The 19,910-nt window shown below is 43.6% G+C and overlaps 1 protein-coding gene across 2 annotated transcripts in view; it reads left to right on the top strand.

Moving 5' to 3' along the window:
* Positions 1-19,910, top strand: part of LOC121575264 (zinc finger protein 385A-like) — a 93,060-nt gene that overhangs the window by 33,031 nt on the left and 40,119 nt on the right. For both annotated transcript variants that reach the window (XM_045223254.1, XM_045223255.1), the window contains exon 2: positions 13,720-13,883. In XM_045223254.1, coding sequence (XP_045079189.1) covers positions 13,720-13,883 — 164 coding nt within the window. The remainder of the gene's footprint in view (positions 1-13,719; positions 13,884-19,910) is intronic.

Below are 19,910 nucleotides of genomic sequence, written 5' to 3'. Positions count from 1 at the left end.
CATGTAGGCTATACCTGAACTGTAACTGCGAGCTGTTGGCTAGAGCACACGCACCAATACCAGAGTGGGCACATTCGCTATGTAATGTTTTGGGGGACAAACCCATCAGTAAAGATGAGAATGCGATGGAAACCCATTTAACTAGAATTTTTTTATTCGGTACATGGGAATTTACCCACAAAAGTTGAGATTTTTTAAAACCTTTATTTAACTAGGCAAGACAGTAAAGAACAAATTCTTATTTACAATGATGGCCTACCAAAAGGCAAAAGGCCTCCTGCGGGGATGAGGGCTGGGATTAAAAATATAGAACAAAACACACATCACGACAAGAGAGACACCACAACAATACATAAAGAGAGACCTAAGACAACAACATAGCATGTGCACTGTCATCACACCCATCTTTTTATCCACAAAAAGTGGTGGGAAAATGTGCATATTGTTTTTATGCAGATTTTTGAATATTCACGTGAAAATCTTTCTCTAATTGGATGGAAACCTAGCTAGTGAGCGTATTCTGACATCACGTGCATAAAAAAAAGGTTAATAAACAGTGTCTTATAAATAACTACAGAGGAGTCTGATGGGGCAGAGAGAGAGTATAGCTGTAGTCCCCTGTAGCTCAGTTGGTAGAGCATGGCGCTTGCAACGCCAGGGTTGTGGGTTCATTTCCCACGGGGGGCCAGTATGAAAATGTATGCACTCACTAATTGTAAGTCGCTCTGGATAAGAGCGTCTGCTAAATGACAAAAAAAAAACTGCCTAGCAGGCTAGAGATATAATGGCTGCCACCATCACCGGACACACACACAAGTACTGTAAAAAAATATAATGAGAATCAGTCAAAATGACTTGTTTTATCTATCCAAGTCAACTCACTCAAAATGTAAAAACGTATTCAATCAAGTTGAGTTAGCAAAAAACTAAGTGTTTACTCAACTTAGAAATTCACAACCATGAAGTCAAATCTACTGAAGCAACATAACAGTTGTGCTGATGAAAAATGTGAAGTTAAGATGACTTGAACACATTTCTGGGGGGCGGAGCTCATCAGAAAGATACCCAACACGCTTTGCAACCATACATTTTTTACATTTACATTTTGGTCATTTAGCAGGCCCTTTAATCCAGAGTGACTTCAGATAGTGCATTCAACAAAGGTAGATAAACAACCACTTGTAAAAAGTAACAAGTAAAAGCTTTCTGTAACCGTTACTGAGAATGTTGCATAATGTTCCCTACTGAAATACAGTTTAAGTCGGAAGTTTACATACACTTAGGTTGGAGTCATTAAAACTAGTTTTTCAACCACTCCACAAATTTATTGTTAACAAACTATCGTTTTGGCAAGTGGGTTAGGACATATACTTTGTGCATGACACAAGTAATTTTTCCAACAATTGTTTACAGACAGATTATTTCACTTAAATTCACTGTACCACAATTCCAGTGGGTCAGAAGTTTACATACACAGAAAATGCTGTCATGGCTTTAGAAGCTTCTGATAGGCTAATTGACATAATTTGAGTCAATCGGTGGTGTACCTGTGGATGTATTTCAAGGCCTACCATCAAATTCAGTGCCTCTTTGCTTGACATCATGCGAAAATTACAAGAAATCAGCCAAGACCTCAGAAAAAAAATTGTAGACCTCCACAAGTCTGGTTCATCCTTGGGAGCAATTTCCAAACGCCTGAAGGTACCACGTTCATCTGTACAAACAATAGTATGCAAGTATAAACACCATGGGACCACACAGCCATCATACCGCTCAGGAAAGAGACGCGTTCTGTCTCCTAGAGATGAACGTACTTTGGTGCGAAAAGTGCAAATCAATCCCAGAACAACAGAAAAGGACCTTGTGAAGATGCTGTAGGAAACAGGTACAAAAGTATCTATATCCACAGTAAAACAAGTCCTATATCGACATAACCTGAAAGGCCGCTCAGCAAGGAAGAAACCACTGCTCCAAAACCACCATAAAAAAGCCAGACTACGGTTTGCAACTGCACATGGGGACCAAGATCGTACTTTTTGGAGAAATGTACTCTGGTCTGATGAAACAAAAATAGAACTGTTTGGCCATAATGACCATCTTTATGTTTGGAGGGAAAAGGGTGACGCTTGCAAGCCGAAGAACACCATCCCAACCGTGAAGCACGGGGGTGGCAGCATCATGGTGTGGGGGTGCTTTGCTGCAGGAGGGACTGGTGCACTTCACAAAATAGATGGCATCATGAGGAAGGAAAATTATGTGGATATATTGAAGCAACATCTCAAGACATCAGTCAGGAAGTTAAAGCTTGGTCGCAAATGGGTCTTCCAAATGGACAATGACCCCAAGCATACTTCCAAAGTTGTGGCAAAATGGCTTAAGGACAACAAAGTCAAGGTATTGGAGTGGCCATCACAAAGACCTGACCTCAATCCTATAGAAAATGTGTTGGCAGAACTTAAAAAGTGTGTGCGAGCAAGGAGGCCTACAAACCTGACTCAGTTACACCAGCTCTGTCAAGAGGAATGGGCCAAAATTCACCCAACTTATTGTGGGAAGCTTGTGGAAGGCTACCCGAAACATTGACCCAAGTTAAACAATTTAAAGGCAATGCTACCAAATACTATTTGAGTGTATCAACTTCTGACCCACTGGAAATGTGATGAAAGAAATAAAAGCTGAAATAAATCATTCTCGCTACTATTATTCTGACATTTCACATTCTTAAAATAAAGTGGTGATCCTAACTGACCTAAGAGAGGGAATTTTTACTAGGATTAAATGTCAGGAATTGTGAAAAACAGAGTTTAAATGTATTTGGCTAAGGTGTATGTAAACTTCCGACTTCAACTGTATCTATTATAACATTGTTAGGGTTGAGTGGCGCAGTGGTCTAAGGCACTGCATCGCAGTGCTAACTGTGCCACTAGAGATTCTGTTTCGAATCCAGGCTCTGTCGCAACCGGCCGCGACCGGGAGACTCATGGGCGGCGCACAATTGGCCCAGCGTTGTCCAGGGTAGGGGAGGGAATGGCCGGCAGGGATGTAGCTCAGTTGATAGAGCATGGCGTTTGCAACGCCAGGGTTGTGGGTTCGATTCCCACGGGGGGCCAGTATAAAAAAATATGTATTCACTAACTGTAAGTCACTCTGGATAAGAGCGTCTGCTAAATGACTAAAATGTAAATGTTGTTTAGTCAATGTATGTATAGTATACTTAACTGGATAGTAAGTTAGCTTAATTGAAAATATGGAGGCTAGTTATCTCTACTAAACCCTAGACTGATTCAACTATAAGTAGCAGGTTATACTGACAAATGGTGAAGTTGACTTAACTATCTTGTATTAGTCAAAGTAAATTTGGTGTAAGTTAGGATAGCTTGACATTTTAAGTTGATAGAGCTCGAAAAAGCCCATGCAACTTTATGACTGGAAATAATAAGTGGAAACAATAAATATGTTTTTACAGTGAGCACACAAACACACAGTCAATGACATACCGTATTTACATGCACATACTGTTATTCTCTGCAACACAGACTTCTAAATCACTTATCCATTTCTAAATCCCTGACAGTTTCCCCAAACTCTAGTTCTAACATACACATTCTTCCCTACCCACACAGTGTGCACTTGTCAAAGTTCCCAGCAAACTCTGATGCAGCATTTTAACCTGGCCACTGAGGTGCGGCACATCTATCATTAAAGCCAGATGAAGGCTGAAGTGAACAATGTGTTCTCCCTCACCTCATCTATGCCTCTCTCTCTCTGTGCTGCTGAGCTTACCTCCAGAGGAAGAACTAGTAGATCATTATGTGAATGAGTGTCAGGCCCATGAGATGATATCACAGGAACAAATTGTGCCCTGGTAGTTATTGTGTCTATTAAGAATGAACTTCTGATGGCGCTGTAATTATCATTTGGGACTGGAGGAGAGATAACGAGAGAACATGTCATCCTAGGCTCTGACTGAATACATCTGCCTAATTTATGCATGTACTTATTTCAAATGACAACTATTGCAATTCATAAGTGTGTGTGTGTTTCTCTTATAAAGTTTCCATTCGCCCTCTGAAGAAGTCATTAAGAACAAATGTCTGTGACTTTAGCTTATTACACTCTCCATGGATTCTAAATCAATATTGTTATGCGTGTGTAGGATGCTTGTGTGTGTGTGTGTGTTTGCACACGTGCTTGCAAGCTTGTATGTGTGTTTGTGTGTGTGTGTGCATGCATGTGCATGCTTGTGTGTGTGTGTGTGTGTGTGTGCATGATTGTGTGCATACTTGTGTGCACATATGTGTGTGTGTGCGCCCTGCGTAGGTCAAAATAGCTGCCTTTGGCTGGAGGGTAAGCTAAGCTGCAGTAAATACAATTTCATGCCCAGGTCAATCCTTCACAGTGGCAGAATGCGACACAGAGAGAGGAGCATCTTTCCCCTGCATAAAAACATTAGCACTGTGGTTCTGTGAATGACACAACATAGAGAACATTTACACAACATTTACACAACTGAACCTATACTGTATGATTATAAAATGAGAGTCTCAATATATGTAATGATGTGACAAGCTATTGTGTATAGAAGACTTTCCTAGGCAGCATTTTGGCTGCAGTGTAACAGAGGACTAAATAACAATCCATCTCTGTAACTGATGCGGTGTGCGATTGATTGCCCTGATAATAATTGTAATCATCTATCTCCCGAATTGCTGTCAGTGCAGAGTAAGTCACCTTGTCACCTCACAATATCCAGGACAAATCCAGCAGATCAAGTGGATAATGAATCTGCAGACGGTCCAGAATTGTCTCATGCTATGCTATCATCCCAGCCCTCCCCTCCCGGCTCCCTGCTCCCTGCTCTCTGGCAGCAGTTAAACAGTCTTTTGTCAGGAGCTTGTGGTTAATCCAGTACAGTAGCTAGCTAGCAAGCTTGTCTCACAGCCGGCTTTGCAGCAGCAGCCCCATTGACATGCAGATGTAGCAGACTGGCATCATCATATGTTTAGCTTAATGCTAAACTAATCCACAGTGTGTGAGTGTGAGTTTTTGTGTGCGTGTGTGAGTGTGTAGCGTTGGGCTCGATGCAGTGGTTTTATAGGGACCCTGCGGCGTTGCCTCTTATCCGGTTTTCATTGGGGGAGGTGGTGGGGAGACAACACATCAGTAGTAGCCCTGGTTCCCCTGCGGAGTGAGACAGAGACAGAGACAGAGACAGGGACAGGGACAGGGACAGGGACAGGGACAGGGACAGGGACAGGGACAGGGACAGGGACAGGGACAGGGACAGGGACAGGGACAGGGACAGGGACAGGGACGGAGATAGAGATAGAGATAGAGATAGCGAAAGAGAAAGAGAAAGGCAGGGAATACTGAGAGGCTCCGCTACATCACTGACTTTGACATTACCTCTGTGATCATTAAGTCTGAATTGGGTAAATGAATTGCCAATTTCAGCAGCCTTAGGCACAGCTGGGTATGTACATGGGGGTGGGGGGTTGAGGGGCTGTGTGTGTTTGTATGTGTGTCTGTGTGTCTCTGTGTGTGTGTGTGTGTGTGTGTGTGTGTGTGTGTGTGTGTGTGTGTGTGTGTGTGTGTGTGTGTGTGTGTCTCCATGCATGTGTGCGCGTGTCTGTGAGCCATGTGCTCTTGCTAGACTGTGGGGGAGACAGAGCATTCATGGAGGGCAGACATTGTGTCAAGGTCAAACCAATACATCTACATTACCATTACCCTAAAGCAGTAATGCAGCACTCCTATAATGATATATTTACTTGTATATAACTTCTATAGGTAAACATTTTTCATATATATTTTATATACAGTGGGGAGAACAAGTATTTGATACACTGCCGATTTTGCAGGTTTTCCTACTTACAAAGCATGTAGATGTCTGTAATTTTTTATCATAGGTACACTTCAACTGTGAGAGACGGAATCTAAAACAAAAATCCAGAAAATCACATTGTATGATTTTTAAGTAATTAATTTGCATTTTATTGCATGACATAAGTATTTGATACATCAGAAAAGCAGAACTAAATTTTTGGTACAGAAACCTTTGTTTGCAATTACAGAGATCATACGTTTCCTGTAGGTCTTGACCAGGTTTGCACACACTGCAGCAGGGATTTTGGCCCACTCCTCCATACAGACCTTCTCCAGATCCTTCAGGTTTCGGGGCTGTCGCTGGGCAATACGGACTTTCAGCTCCCTCCAACGATTTTCTATTGGGTTCAGGTCTGGAGACTGGCTAGGCCACTCCAGGACCTTGAGATGCTTCTTACGGAGCCACTCCTTAGTTGCCCTGGCTGTGTGTTTCGGGTCGTTGTCATGCTGGAAGACCCAGCCACGACCCATCTTCAATGCTTTTACTGAGGGAAGGAGGTTGTTGACCAAGATTTCGCGATACATGGCCCCATCCATCCTCCCCTCAATACGGTGCAGTCGTCCTGTCCCCTTTGCAGAAAAGCATCCCCAAAGAATGATGTTTCCACCTCCATGCTTCACGGTTGGGATGGTGTTCTTGGGGTTGTACTTATCCTTCTTCTTCCTCCAAACACGGCGAGTGGAGTTTAGACCAAAAATATATATTTTTGTCTCATCAGACCACATGACCTTCTCCCATTCCTCCTCTGGATCATCCATATGGTCATTGGCAAACTTTAGACGGGCCTGGACATGCGCTGGCTTGAGCAGGGGGACATTGTGTGCGCTACAGGATTTTAATCCATGACGGCGTAGTGTGTTACTAATGGTTTTCTTTGAGACTGTGGTCCCAGCTCTCTTAAGGTCACTGACCAGGTCCTGCCGTGTAGTTCTGGGCTGATCCCTCACCTTCCTCATGATCATTGATGCCCCACGAGGTGAGATCTTGCATGGAGCCCCAGACCGAGGGTGATTGACCGTCATCTTGAACTTCTTCCATTTTCTAATAATTGCAGCTTGGTGAGAAGCCAACAGTTGTTGCCTTCTCACCAAGCTGCTTGCCTATTGTCCTGTAACCCATCCCAGCCTTGTGCAGGTCTACAATTTTATCCCTGATGTCCTTACACAGCTCTCTGGTCTTGGCCATTGTGGAGAGGTTGAAGTCTGTTTGATTGAGTGTGTGGACAGGTGTCTTTTATACAGGTAACGAGTTCAAACAAATGCAGTTAATACAGGTAATGAGTGGAGAACAGGAGGGCTTCTTAAAGAAAAACTAACAGGTCTGTGAGAGCTGGAATTCTTACTGGTTGGTAGGTGATCAAATACTTATGTCATGCAATAAAATGCAAATGAATTACTTAAAAATCATATAATGTGATTTTCTGGATTTTTGTTTTAGATTCCGTCTCTCACAGTTGAAGTGTACCTATGATAAAAATGACAGACCTCTACATGCTTTGTAAGTAGGAAAACCTGCAAAATCGGCAGTGTATCAAATACTTGTTCTCCCCACTGTATACTGCAGCATTCCTAGGCCATCTGTCAATCTGTCACTGTGAGTAGTGGTGTCAGGTGTCCATCATTCTGGGAGTGAGTACGGTGAATATTAACATGATCACGTATTCACAGCTCAGCTGTTGTTCACAGATAAAGAGTTGACGTGTCCGTTAAATTGTCAAATCACATTTCTTGTGTGACAGTACAACAATATCTAATTCAGATGGTCATTGTCTTCATCAACTCATCCATTCATTATACCATGATGATGTTTGTGGGGTCGGGAGAAAGTATTGGTGGAGGAAGAGATAAAGATATCAATCCACATGTCAACCTACTCACAGTTTTTCTCTCAGTCTCAATCTCTCTCACTTCATCTCTATTCCCGCATCTCTCTCTCCCTCCATCTCTTTCTTTCTCCTTCTCTATCGCCATGTCTCTCTCCTCCACCTCTCTAATAACCCCTATACAATCCAATAAGCTATTACGCTACCATTGATCTTCTCGTCAGCCAAACATTTGCATTTGGGGCAGAAAAGTGATAAGCAGGGGGAATAGGGGAGGATAGACAGAACAGGGCTGTCTTAAAGAAGAGAAGGAGAGAGAGATGGAGATTTATAGAGTTTGGCAGGAGTTTAACACTTTAGCACCCCTCAGACCGTGTCAGATCAATGTTCTCTCTCTCCTTTGTCGCTTGAAAAGTGTGTGTGTGCGTGTGTGTCTGTTCACTGATCTGATGCCGTTGTAAATCACTCAATAAGACAGGATGGAAGGCTGTGCTGCTGTCCAGCAACTGTCTGCTTGGCTCGGACGGCATCTTTTCAGGCAGATGCAGAATATCATGCACAGCAAATTATCCATTGTTTAAATCAACACCGACAGTGTTAAATTTCATATCAAATCAAATTTCATTTGTCACATGCGCCGAATACAACAGGTGTAGACCTTACAGTGAAATGCGTACTTACAAGCCCTTAACCAACAATGAAGTTTTAGGAAAAATAAGTGTTTAGTAAAAAATAGATATGTAAAAATAAAAAAGAAGAAAAATAGAAAAATAACAAATAACAAATAATTAAAGAGCAGCAGTAAAATAACAGTAGCGAGGCTATATACAGGGGGTACCGGTACAGAGTCAATGTGTGGGGGCACAGGTTAGTCAAGGTAATTGAGGTAATATGTACATGTAGGTAGAGGTAAAGTGACTATGCGTAGATAATAAACAGAGAGTAGCAGCAGCGTAAAATAATGGGGGGACGAACGACGACAGTGCAAATAGTTTGGGTAGCCATTTGATTAGCTGTTCAGGAGTCTTATGGCTTGGGGGTAGAAGCTGTTAAGGAGCCTTTTGGACCTAGACTTGGCGCTCCGGTACCGCTTGCCGTGCGGTAGTAGAGAGAACAGTCTATGACTAGGGTGGCTGGAGTCTTTGACAATTTTTAGGGCCTTCCTCTGACACCGCCAGGTATAGAGGTCATGGATGGCAGGAAGCTTGGCCCCAGTGATGTACTGGGCAGTACGCACTACCATCTGTAGGGCCTTGCGGTCGGAGGCCGAGCAGTTGCCATACCAGACAATGATGCAACCAGTCAGGATGCTCTCGATGGTACAGCTGTAGAACCTTTTGAGGATCTGAGGACCCATGCCAAATCTTTTCAGTCTCCTGAGGGGGAATAGGCTTTGTCGTGCCCTCTTCACGACTGTCTTGGTGTGGTTGGACCATGATAGTTTGTTGGTGATGTGGACACCAAGGAACTTGAAGCTCTCAACCTGCTCCACAACAAGCCCTGTCGATGAGAATGGGGGCGTGCTCAGTCCTCTTTTTCCTCCTCCATATAGGTTGTCTCGTCGATGTCAGCCTACCACTGTTGTGTCATCAGCAAACGTAATGATGGTGTTGGAGTCGTGCTTGGCCATGCAGCCATGGGTGAACAGGGAGTACAGGAGGGGACTGAGCACGCACCCCTGTGGGGCCCCCGTGCTGAGGATCAGCGTGGCAGATGTGTTGTTACCGACCATTACCACCTGGGGGCGGCCCATCAGGAAGTCCAGGATCCAGTTGCAGAGGGAGGTGTTTAGTCCTAGGGTCCTTAGCATAGTGATGAGCTTTGAGGGCACTATGGTGTTGAACGCTGAGCCGTAGTCAATGAATAGCATTCTCACGTAGGTGTTCCTTTTGTCCAGGTGGGAAAGGGCAGTGTGGAGTACAATAGAGATTGCATCATCTGTGGATCTGTTGGGTCGTTATGCAAATTGTGTGGATCTAGGGTTTCTGGGATAATGGTGTTGATGTGAGCCATGACCAGCCTTTCAAAGCACTTCATGGCTACAGACGTGAGTGCTACAGGTCGGTAGTCATTTAGGCAGGTTACCTTAGTGCTCTTGGTCACAGGGACTATGGTGATCTGCTTGAAACATGTTGGTATCGCAGACTCAGTCAGGAAGAGGTTGAAAATGTAAATGAGGACAATTGCCAGTTGGTCAGCGCATGCTCGGATTACCTGTCCTGGTAATCCTGAATGTTAACCTGTTTAAAGGTCTTACTCACATTGACTACGGAGAGCGTGATCACACAGTCGTCCGGAACAGCTGATGCTCTCATGCATGCTTCAGTGTTGCTTTCCTCGAAGCAGCATAGAAGTAATTTAGCTCGTCTTGTAGGCTCGTGTCACTGGGCAGCTCGCGGCTGTGCTTCCCTTTGTAGTCCGTAATAGTTTGCAAGCCCTGCCACATCCGACGAGCGTCTGAGCCGGTTTAGTACGATTCAGTCTTAGTCCTGTATTGACGCTTTGCCTGTTTGATGGTTAGTCGGAGGGCATAGCGGGATTTCTTATAAGCGTCCGGGTTAGAGTCCCGCTCCTTTAAAGCGGCAGCTCCAGCCTTTAGCTCAGTGCGGATGTTGCCTGTAATCCATGGCTTCTGGTTGGGGTATGTACGTACGGTCACTGTGGGGACGACGTCATCGATGCACTTATTGATGAAGCCAGTGACTGATGTGGTGTACTCCTCAATGCCCTCAGAAGAATCCCGGAACATATTCCAGTCTGTGCTAGCAAAACAGTCCTGTAGCTTAGCATCTGCGTCATCTGACCACTTCTGTATTGAGCGCGTCACTGGTACTTCCTGCTTTAGTTTTTGCTTGTAAGCAGGAATCAGGAGGATAGAATGATGGTGAGATTTGCCAATTGAGGGTGAGGGAGAGCTTTGTACACATCTCTGTGTATAGAGTAAAGGAGGTCTAGTGTTTTTTCCCTCTGGTTGCACATTTAACATGCTGGTAGAAAGTAGGTAAAACGGACGTACGTTTCCCTGCATTAAAGTCCCCGGCCACTAGGAGCGCCGCATCTGGATGAGCATTTTCATGTTTGCTTATGGCCTTCTACAGCTCGTTGAGTGCGGTCTTAGTGCCAGCATTGGTTTGTGGTGGTAAATAGACAGCTACGAAAAATATAGATGAAAATGATCTTGGTAAATAGTGTGGTCTACAGCTTATCATGAGATACTCTACCTCAGGCGAGCAAAACCTAGAGACTTCCTTAATATCAGATTTCGTGCACCAACTGTTATTTACAAATGTACACAGACCGCCACCCCTTGTTTTACCGGAGGCAGCTGTTCTATCTTGCCGATGCACCGAAAACCACGCCAGCTGTATGATATCCATGTCGTCGTTCAGCCACGACTCGTGAAACATAAGATATTACCGTTTTAAATGTCCTGTTGGTAGGATATTCTTGATCGGAGCTCATCCATTTTCTTATCCAATGATTGTACGTTGGCTAATAGGACTGATGGTAGAGGCAGATTACCCACTCGCCGTCGAATCCTTCCAAGGCACCCCGACCTACATCCCCGATATCTCCATCTCTTCTTCATGCGAATGACAGGGATTTGGGCCTTGTCGGGTGTCTGAAGTAAATACTTTGCGTCCGACTCGTTAAAGAAAAAATCTTTGTCAAATACGAGGTGAGTAATAGCTGTCCTGATATGCAGAAGCTCTTTTCGGTCATAAGAGACAGTGGCAGAAACATTATGTACAAAATAAGTTATAAATCATGCGAAAAAACACACACAATAGCACAATTGGTTAGGAGCCCGTAAAACGGCAGCCATCTCCTCCGGCGCCATTCTGGGCCAGTGTCTATATGGGTCCAATCTTTTGATTGTTAAATTAACACTGTGCTTAGTGCTGACGCTGTTACACTTTATCAATGTTAGGGAATTAACATGTTCAGTGTTATGCAATAACACCTTATATAGTATTTTTAACACTAGGAAGTGTATATAGTTTACACAAATGGTGTTATGCAATAACACCTCATATAGTATTTTTAACCATTATACCAAGAGGTCCATATCTCTTCACAAGGCCACTCAGTGTTGGGTTAAGGACATTACAATAATATTTAATTTATTTAGTCTTTATTGCCACATGCTCTTATGTAAGCATTTACAAAGACTTCAGAACAGGTAGCTGTCCGCTGCCAGTTCAAACTCAAATGAACATAACCATAGACCACTTAAACTGGTACAACACTTCCATTCACAGGTGGCCAAAAATAAATAATTGAATGCCACGCCCCCACTAAGCCACGACTCTAATATAATTTCCCAGTGTGCGTTGCCTTTTCGAGTGATTTGTAGAGTTACCACCCATGACTGTATTTGTTAGTGACAGAGTGGACTACACCAAGTGAGTTCCTGCTGTAGACGAATGTTATCATTAAAATTAAACTGTTTATGACAATACTTTACATATATCATAAGGCCTTACTTTGATGGCCAAGTTTTACCCTAACCCAATGGTGTTAGGCACCTCCTGGTTTACAGGCCACATCAGGCCACATCAGGCCTGCAAGTCACATTATGCTGGCTTGCAAAGTGATGTGTAATTCCTATTAAAATCTCCAATAGTTAGGACCCCCCCTTAATTTAATTTTTCAGAAGATCTGTCTCTCTCGGTTTCCCTCCCTAACTACAGAGACTTGGAGGCATGTCTGGACCAGCAGCCACACAGACCGGTTGCAGCTGAGCTTAAGCTGTGACAGCCTTTTAGCTTCTGGGGAAAGGAAGAGAGAGAGGAGAGAGAGAGAGAGAGAGAGAGAGAGAGAGAGAGAGAGAGAGAGAGAGAGAGAGAGGGCTACAGAAACTATAATACTGACAGCACATTGAAGATCCTCTTCAAGTCTCTCCTATTCAAAGGATCTTCCTCTCTCACAACTGGAAATAGCTCCTGCTCACAGCGTTTCAGATATGTGACCGGTTTTCTAAATGTAGCAAATTTGTTAAGTAGCTACACTCACAATGGCACCCGCAATAAAAGATAACAATGAAAGATTATCCCCCCCCCCAAAAAAAAATGATCATACAAATTCTCCTCGATCTGAATCTGGTTGTACACTAAAGAGAGGGATAACGGTGGAGAGGAGGAGAGGAATGGAGAGCATGGGAGGGAGGGAGAGAGGGAGGGAGGGAGGGAGGGCGAGAGAGAGAGGGAGGAAAGAGGAATGCCAGCAGGAGAGTCGTGGAGTAAGGGAGAGTGGGGGGTTACAGAAGCACAGAGACAGAAAAAAGAGAGTGTGAAATTGGGAGAGAAAGCGGTGCACAGAGTGAGGGAGGGAGAGAAAGAGAGAGAGGAATACGGGGGAGCTAGGTTGATATCTGCAGCGCTCCAGCTGTGAGCTTAGCCTCCCGCCATCACAGTAGACTCCTCAAGTGCAAGCTTTCACAACTGCTTAACTGCCAGAGAGAACGCAGGGGGAGGGAGGGATGGATGGAGAGAAGGGTTGAGGGAGAGAGACAGCACAGGAGAAAAGAAGGGGAGAGGAAAGGGATGATGCAGAGTGGATGTCTGTGTTTATTCTGTCTCTCAGAGGAGTTGGGCTCAGAGGGAATGGTTGATTAGAGGAGAGGTGGCTGTCAAGTGTAACGCTAGTCTTTACCCCCCCCCCCCTTCTCTCTCTCTCTCTCTTTCTCATTCTCTCTCTCTCTCTTTCGCTCTCAATCTCATCTCTGCGATGCTGTTAGTTAGTGATTGAGGAGAGGAGGGATTGAGCAGAGTACTGAGTGAGTCCTTCTATAGGTGTGTGTGTGTGTATGCACATTAGCCTTTTACACTACAGATCATCACCCCAGTACCAAACTGCTGAACATTTATGGATAACTGACATCCATCAATTTGTCTCGAGAAGTGACGGAGTACATTCTGTTACATTGAGAAACAATAGAAAAAGACCACTGACTGTTTAGATATATTCTGAATAAACCATCTCTCTCCCTCTGTCTGTCTCTCTCCAGGCAGCATGAACCGTCCGGGGGCGGTCCCTGCCTTCCTCAGGACCCCCACGGTGATCCCGCCCCCGCTGGACATGAAACAGTTCCTGCAGTTCCCCATGGACACAGCTCCACCACAACACAGCATGGGCCTCTTCCACAACTTCAACACCAGCAGTTACTCAACAGTGAGTAAACGCACTCCACACACACATGCAGGCATGCACAGGCACACACCACACGCATGCACACACGCCATACACACACACACACACACTCCTCATACTAACACAGCGTAGACACAGACTAACACAGCGTACACACATCTAGACTCCCCATCCCCCTGTGTCAGCTTCTTTTACAACTTCAGCACTGTGGCTGAGTGGACAGCAGCAGGCAGGCACACATACAGGGTCACCTCTCTACTTGGCCGGGTTCCCAAGCGCACGCAAATAAAGCATACACAATGAGTTTCCACCCTGACTGTATATTCAGAGGTCATACACTCTGTTTTAGCGGGGGGAAATATAGCCTACTGTTTACTGTAAAAATACATCCATACACTGTACGTGTTTGTTGCCAACTTCATATTCTGCCTTATGCAGTACATTGTTAATATACAATGCTATCTATCTAATGGAGTGGCACTGACTAGTCAGACCAAGGGGAAGATTCCACTCATTAACCCTGATGTCTCAACACATCAAACAGATTGTGTGTTTCCATTGAAAAGCATTTCAAAACAACATGGTCATGTTCAAAACCAGGCAGGACAGAATGCAGCAGAGAGATATGGTAAATGACTAGCCTATAACTTGAAATATACCACTAGTGCAGTCTTGATGCAGGCTGTCTGACAGAATATTATGGTGCAGTCTGTCTGACAGAATATTAATCGTAATTGGCTTTGGTTTCATACAATATTCCTGGATAGAGGACAGTGGGATGAATGTGCCTGTCATTTAGAGGTTTCTTCTCGTGAATGAAGACAGGGGATGTATTCTAATGAAGTGGTTTGGTTTTATAGGATGACCCTCAATAATAAGCGGACAAGTGTTTGCTCTCCCTGTGGCAGAATGAAGCTCTGCATATACACAAAATGCCCAGGCAAGCGTTTTACTGCAATACAATGAGTTATGGCTAATCAATTTTATAAGTGGCACAGCCAGCGTTCCACATAGTCAGCGTTTTTAGACAAGGACCCATTCTATTCATTTCCAGATTGGGTTTCAAGTGAAGGTCAGCGACAAACAATGGTGCACGCACACACATGCAGCAGACCCTCCCATCAACCAGGTTTCCATCCAATCTTTTTATGAGCGTAAAGTACATGTCAGATAAAAAATGTCACTAAAGGCCTGATGGAAACAGCTAATTTGTCGGTAAACTTTCCAAATGTCGACAAAACAAAATACAGGTGGGATCTTTTTGTGTCTGTAAAATTAATTATGCCAGAAATGGCGGTGGAAACGCTATTATGCGCAAATGTTGATATAATAACCATCATATCAAAGTAAACTTGGAGTCACGCGGTGACATGTTGTGTGGTCCTCCCACTACAACTCGGGAAAGCAAGTTATGATGAACTTCACAGGCTGGTGAAAGTGCAAGGTGATGAGCTTGATGCTCCTTTCCGATAAATATCGAGGGTCTTATTATTCTGATGACATTATGATTACTTGGTGTTACCTTAGATTGTAAACTGTCATGGTCAAAACATATAGATTCAATGGTTGTAAAGATGGGGAGAGGTCTGTCCGTAATAAAGAGATGCTCTGCTTTTTTGACACCACACTCCACAAAGCAAGTCCTGCAGGCTCTAGTTTAGTCTTATCTTGATTATTGTCCAGTCATGTGGTCGAGTGCTGCAAAGAAAGACCTAGTTAAGCTGCAACGGGCCCAGAACAGAGCAGCACATCTTGCTCTTCATTGTAGTCAGAGGGCTAATATTAATACTATGCATGCCAGTCTCTCTTGGCTAAGGATTGAGGAAAGACTGACTGCGTCACTTCTTGTTTTTATAAGAAACATTAATGTGTTGGAAATTCCTAATTGTTTGCATAGTCAACTTACACACAGCACTGACACACACACTTACCCTACCAGACATGCCACCAGGGTTTTTTTAACAGTCCCCAGGTCCAGAACAAATTCAAGGAAACGTACAGTATTATACAGAGCCATGTGTGCATGGAACTCACTTCCATTTTATATAGCAAACAGCAAGGGAACAGCAAACCTGGTTTCAAAAAACAAATAAAGCAACACCTCGCGGCACAACGCCCCCATATGACCTACTTGTTGTGTGTATGTACTGACATGTATGTGTACTGATAGATGCACACACACACACACACACACACACACACTACATGTTAATGTTTTTAAACGCATGTACATTTGAAAGTATTTTGTCTGTTAGATTTATTTTCGTTATGTAAGACTAGCTGTCGCCATTGGCGTCGGCTAATGGGGATCCTAATAAATCTAATGCTTGGCTGCCGTTTGACAAATCAAAATAATCTCGCTCTTTTGTCCATAATAATCTCGTCATGTAGGCTATACCCACACTGTAGTCTATCTACGAGTTGTTGGCTAGAGCGCATGTGCCAATACCAGAGTGGACACATTCGCTATATAACAAAATAAATGTTGTGACAAACCCATCAGTAGAGTTGAAAATGCAATGGCAACTCATTTAACTTGTATTTTTTATTCGGTACATGGGGATTAAACCGCAAAATGTATTTTATGTGCACTACGTCATCACGCGCAGCCTTTATCCGCAACCAGTCAATTGATGGAAACAAATCTCTGGTGGGAAAATGCGCATACTGTTTTTATGCGGATTTTAGAATATTTGCATGAAAATCTGTTGCCAATTGACAGACTGAGTCTGTCAGAACGTATTTACCCTGATAACCTCTAGAGCGTGCTAGAACAGAGGCTGAATGTACACCAGACAGGGCGGACACAATAATTTGATATAAACTTCATGGAGCATTGATAAGTAATGTATGAGGTTGAGAGAACCACTAGAGTTTCTCAGTTGTTGTCAGATAATGAGTGACATTCTGATGAGGACCTGTTATTGTGACACTGTATAATGAGGACAATAAACAGGCAGTGCAGTGAGGGAACAAGTTCCTGATGCTCTGTGATTCACTTCTAAAAAGTTTGGGTGCACCACACACCATACAGTATCATACTATCTCATGGAGCGAGTGCTTCCCTCCTCTATCAAGAGTACAGATTAGAGTATATAATGATTTCTCTGCCAGCCCCTTATGGTATACAGTAGAGTTATGGGTGGAGGTATGAAGAGAGGAAGGAATGAAAGAAGGGATATAAAAGTGGCTTAATGAGTGAGGTCATAATGGCAGAGAGGAAGTAGAGACAGGTGGAGAGAGGAGTGGAGCGGTAGAGGGAGAGAGAGCAATCAGCCTGTTCAAAACAGCTGGACAAACAGAGGGAGAAGGCTACGGAGAGGGAGAGGGAGATGTTATGAGACAATTTGGCTAACCGAAATTGACAATAGGACATGAATAGGTGAGTACACTGACTTGCCATCTTGTTTGCGCACACACACACCGTGACTTCACAGATCAAACACCTTGTTGTTGGCATATATAGAAAGTGAGTGGTGAGTACAAACAAATTAATGTGGAGTCAGACTGCTGTATTCTAGGACAAGGACCTACTATGTTGTAAAACTGAGAGAGAGAGAGAGAGAGAGAGAGAGAGAGAGAGAGAGAGAGAGAGAGAGAGAGAGAGAGAGAGAGAGAGAGAGAGAGAGAGAGAGAGAGGAGAGAGGAGAGAGAAAGAAAGAAAGAAAGAAAGAAAGAAAGAAAGAAAGGGAGAGCGAGCACTCTGAAGTGTGTTGTGATTAAGGGAACAAAGAGAACTCCAGGTTAAAGACGAGGAGTATAAATATAGCCAGGAACTGTTATTAAACCACTTACATATGGGAGGATAATTACACCTTTGCCTGGAGTTTGGAAGTTGAAAGTGAAAATAGACTCTCATTTTGTAGTATAATTTCACAGTAGCAGTCAGTGATTAGAAGTTGAGTAAAACCCCAAAGTGCTTTAGGCTGCAGAGTGGAGAAACACCCAGCCTGGATTGTGGTTACCTAGCAGAGTGGTCAGAAACCTCAGAATGCCCACTTATCCTTTTTGGGTCCATTTTGGTCAGGGTATACTGTAAACAACAGCTATCTGGGATGGCTTGAGTCTGATCAACATGGTCAACATGCCTTTCTTAAGAGCTGTTCCCACATAAGCTGAGTACTTTTTGGTTGCTTTTCCTTCACTCCGCGGTCCGACTCATCCCAAACCGTCTCAATTTGGTTGAGGTCGGGGGATTGTGGAGGCCAGGTCATCTGATGCACTCCATCGCTCTCCTTCTTGGTAAAATAGCCCGTACACAGCCTGGAGGTGTGTTGGGTCATTGTCCTGTTGAAAAACAAATGATAGTCCTACTAAGCCAAACCAGATGTCTCCCGAGTGGCGCAGTGGTCTAAGGCACTGCATCGCATTGCTAGCTATGCCACTAGAGATCCTGGTTTGAATCCAGGCTCTGTCGTAGCCGGGTGCGACCGGGAGACCCATGGGGCGGCGAACAATTGGCCCAGCATCGTCCAGGGTCGGGGAGGGAATGGCCGGCAGGGATGTAGCTCAGTTGGTAGAGCATGGCGTTTGCAACACCAGGGTTGTGGGTTTGATTCCCACGGGGGGCCAGTATGAAAAAAATGTATGCACTCACTAACTGTAAGTCGCTCTGGATAAGAGTGTCTGCTAAATGACTAAAAAAAAATTCAAAATACAAATAATTCCTAATCCCTACAGTCAAGCATGGTGGTGGGAATGTCAAGATCTGGGGCTGCTTTTCCTCCTCTGGACCTGGACGACATTAAGGGAACCATGAATTCTGAGGTATACTAGGAGATTCTTGAACAGAACGTCAGGCCATCAGTCAAGGAGCTAAAGCTGGGCTGAAAATGAGTCTTCCAACAAGACAACGACCCAAAGCATTCAAGCTAATCTACCAAAGAATGGCTCAGGAGAAAGAAGATTTGTGTTTTGGATTGGCCAAGTCAAAATCCTGACCTAAATCCAATCGAGATGCTGTGGCAGGACCTGAAGCGGGCAGTTCATGCCCGACACTACTCAAACCTCAATCAATGGTTCTGTAAGGAGGGGTGGGCAAAAATCCCTCAAAACAGATGTCAGAGACTGATTACTGGCTATAGGAGACGTTTAGTCCAAGTTATCGCTGCTAATGGAGTTGCCACAAGCTATTGACTAAAGGGGTTCACATATTTTTGCACACATCATATCTTAGTTTCTGTTAAATAAACCACTTTTGTTAAATAAACAATGAAAATATATCATTTTTTTTGTTTCTGTCATTTACTTGGAATGTCTTTATTACGAATTGGGGTTTAGATAAGGATTTTATATGTTTATTTAAATATTTTATAGTAAAATAATGACCAGCCCTGTAGGGTTCACATACTTTAAAGTTTGGACACACCGACTCATTCAAGGATTTTCCTTTAATTTTTACTATTTTCTACATTGTAGAATAATAGTGAAGACATCAAAACTATGAAATAACACATATGGAATCATGTAGCAACCGAAAATGTGTTATAAAAATCTAAATATATTTTATATTTGAAATAGCCACCCTTTGCTTTGATGACAGCTTAGCATACTCTTGGCATTCTCTCAACCAGTATCATGAGGTAGTCACCTGGAATGCATTTCAATTAACAGGTGTGCCTTCTTAAAAGTTAATTTGTGGAATTTCTTTCCTTCTTAATGCGTTTGAGCCAATCAGTTGTGTTGTGACAAGGTATGCAGAAGATAGCCCTATTTGGTAAAAGACCAAGTCCATATTATGGCAAGAACAGCTCAAATTAGCAAAGAGAAACAACAGTCCATCATTACATTAAGACATGAAGGTCAGTCAATACGGAACATTTCAAGAACTTTTAACGTTTCTTCAAGTGCAGTCGCAAAAACCATCAAGCGCAATGATGAAACTGGCTCTCATGAGGACCGCCACAGGAAAGGAAGACCCAGAGTTACCTCTGCTGCAGAGGATAAGTTCATTAGAGTTACCAGCCTCAGAAATTGCAGGCCAAATAAATGCTTCACAGAGTTTAAGTAACAGACACATCTCAACATCAACTGTTCAGAGGAGACTGC

The sequence above is a fragment of the Coregonus clupeaformis genome, chromosome 10 (assembly GCF_020615455.1).
Source record: "Coregonus clupeaformis isolate EN_2021a chromosome 10, ASM2061545v1, whole genome shotgun sequence".
NCBI classification, from domain to species: Eukaryota; Metazoa; Chordata; class Actinopteri; order Salmoniformes; family Salmonidae; genus Coregonus; species Coregonus clupeaformis.
This window is presented reverse-complemented; position numbering and strand designations above follow the sequence as displayed.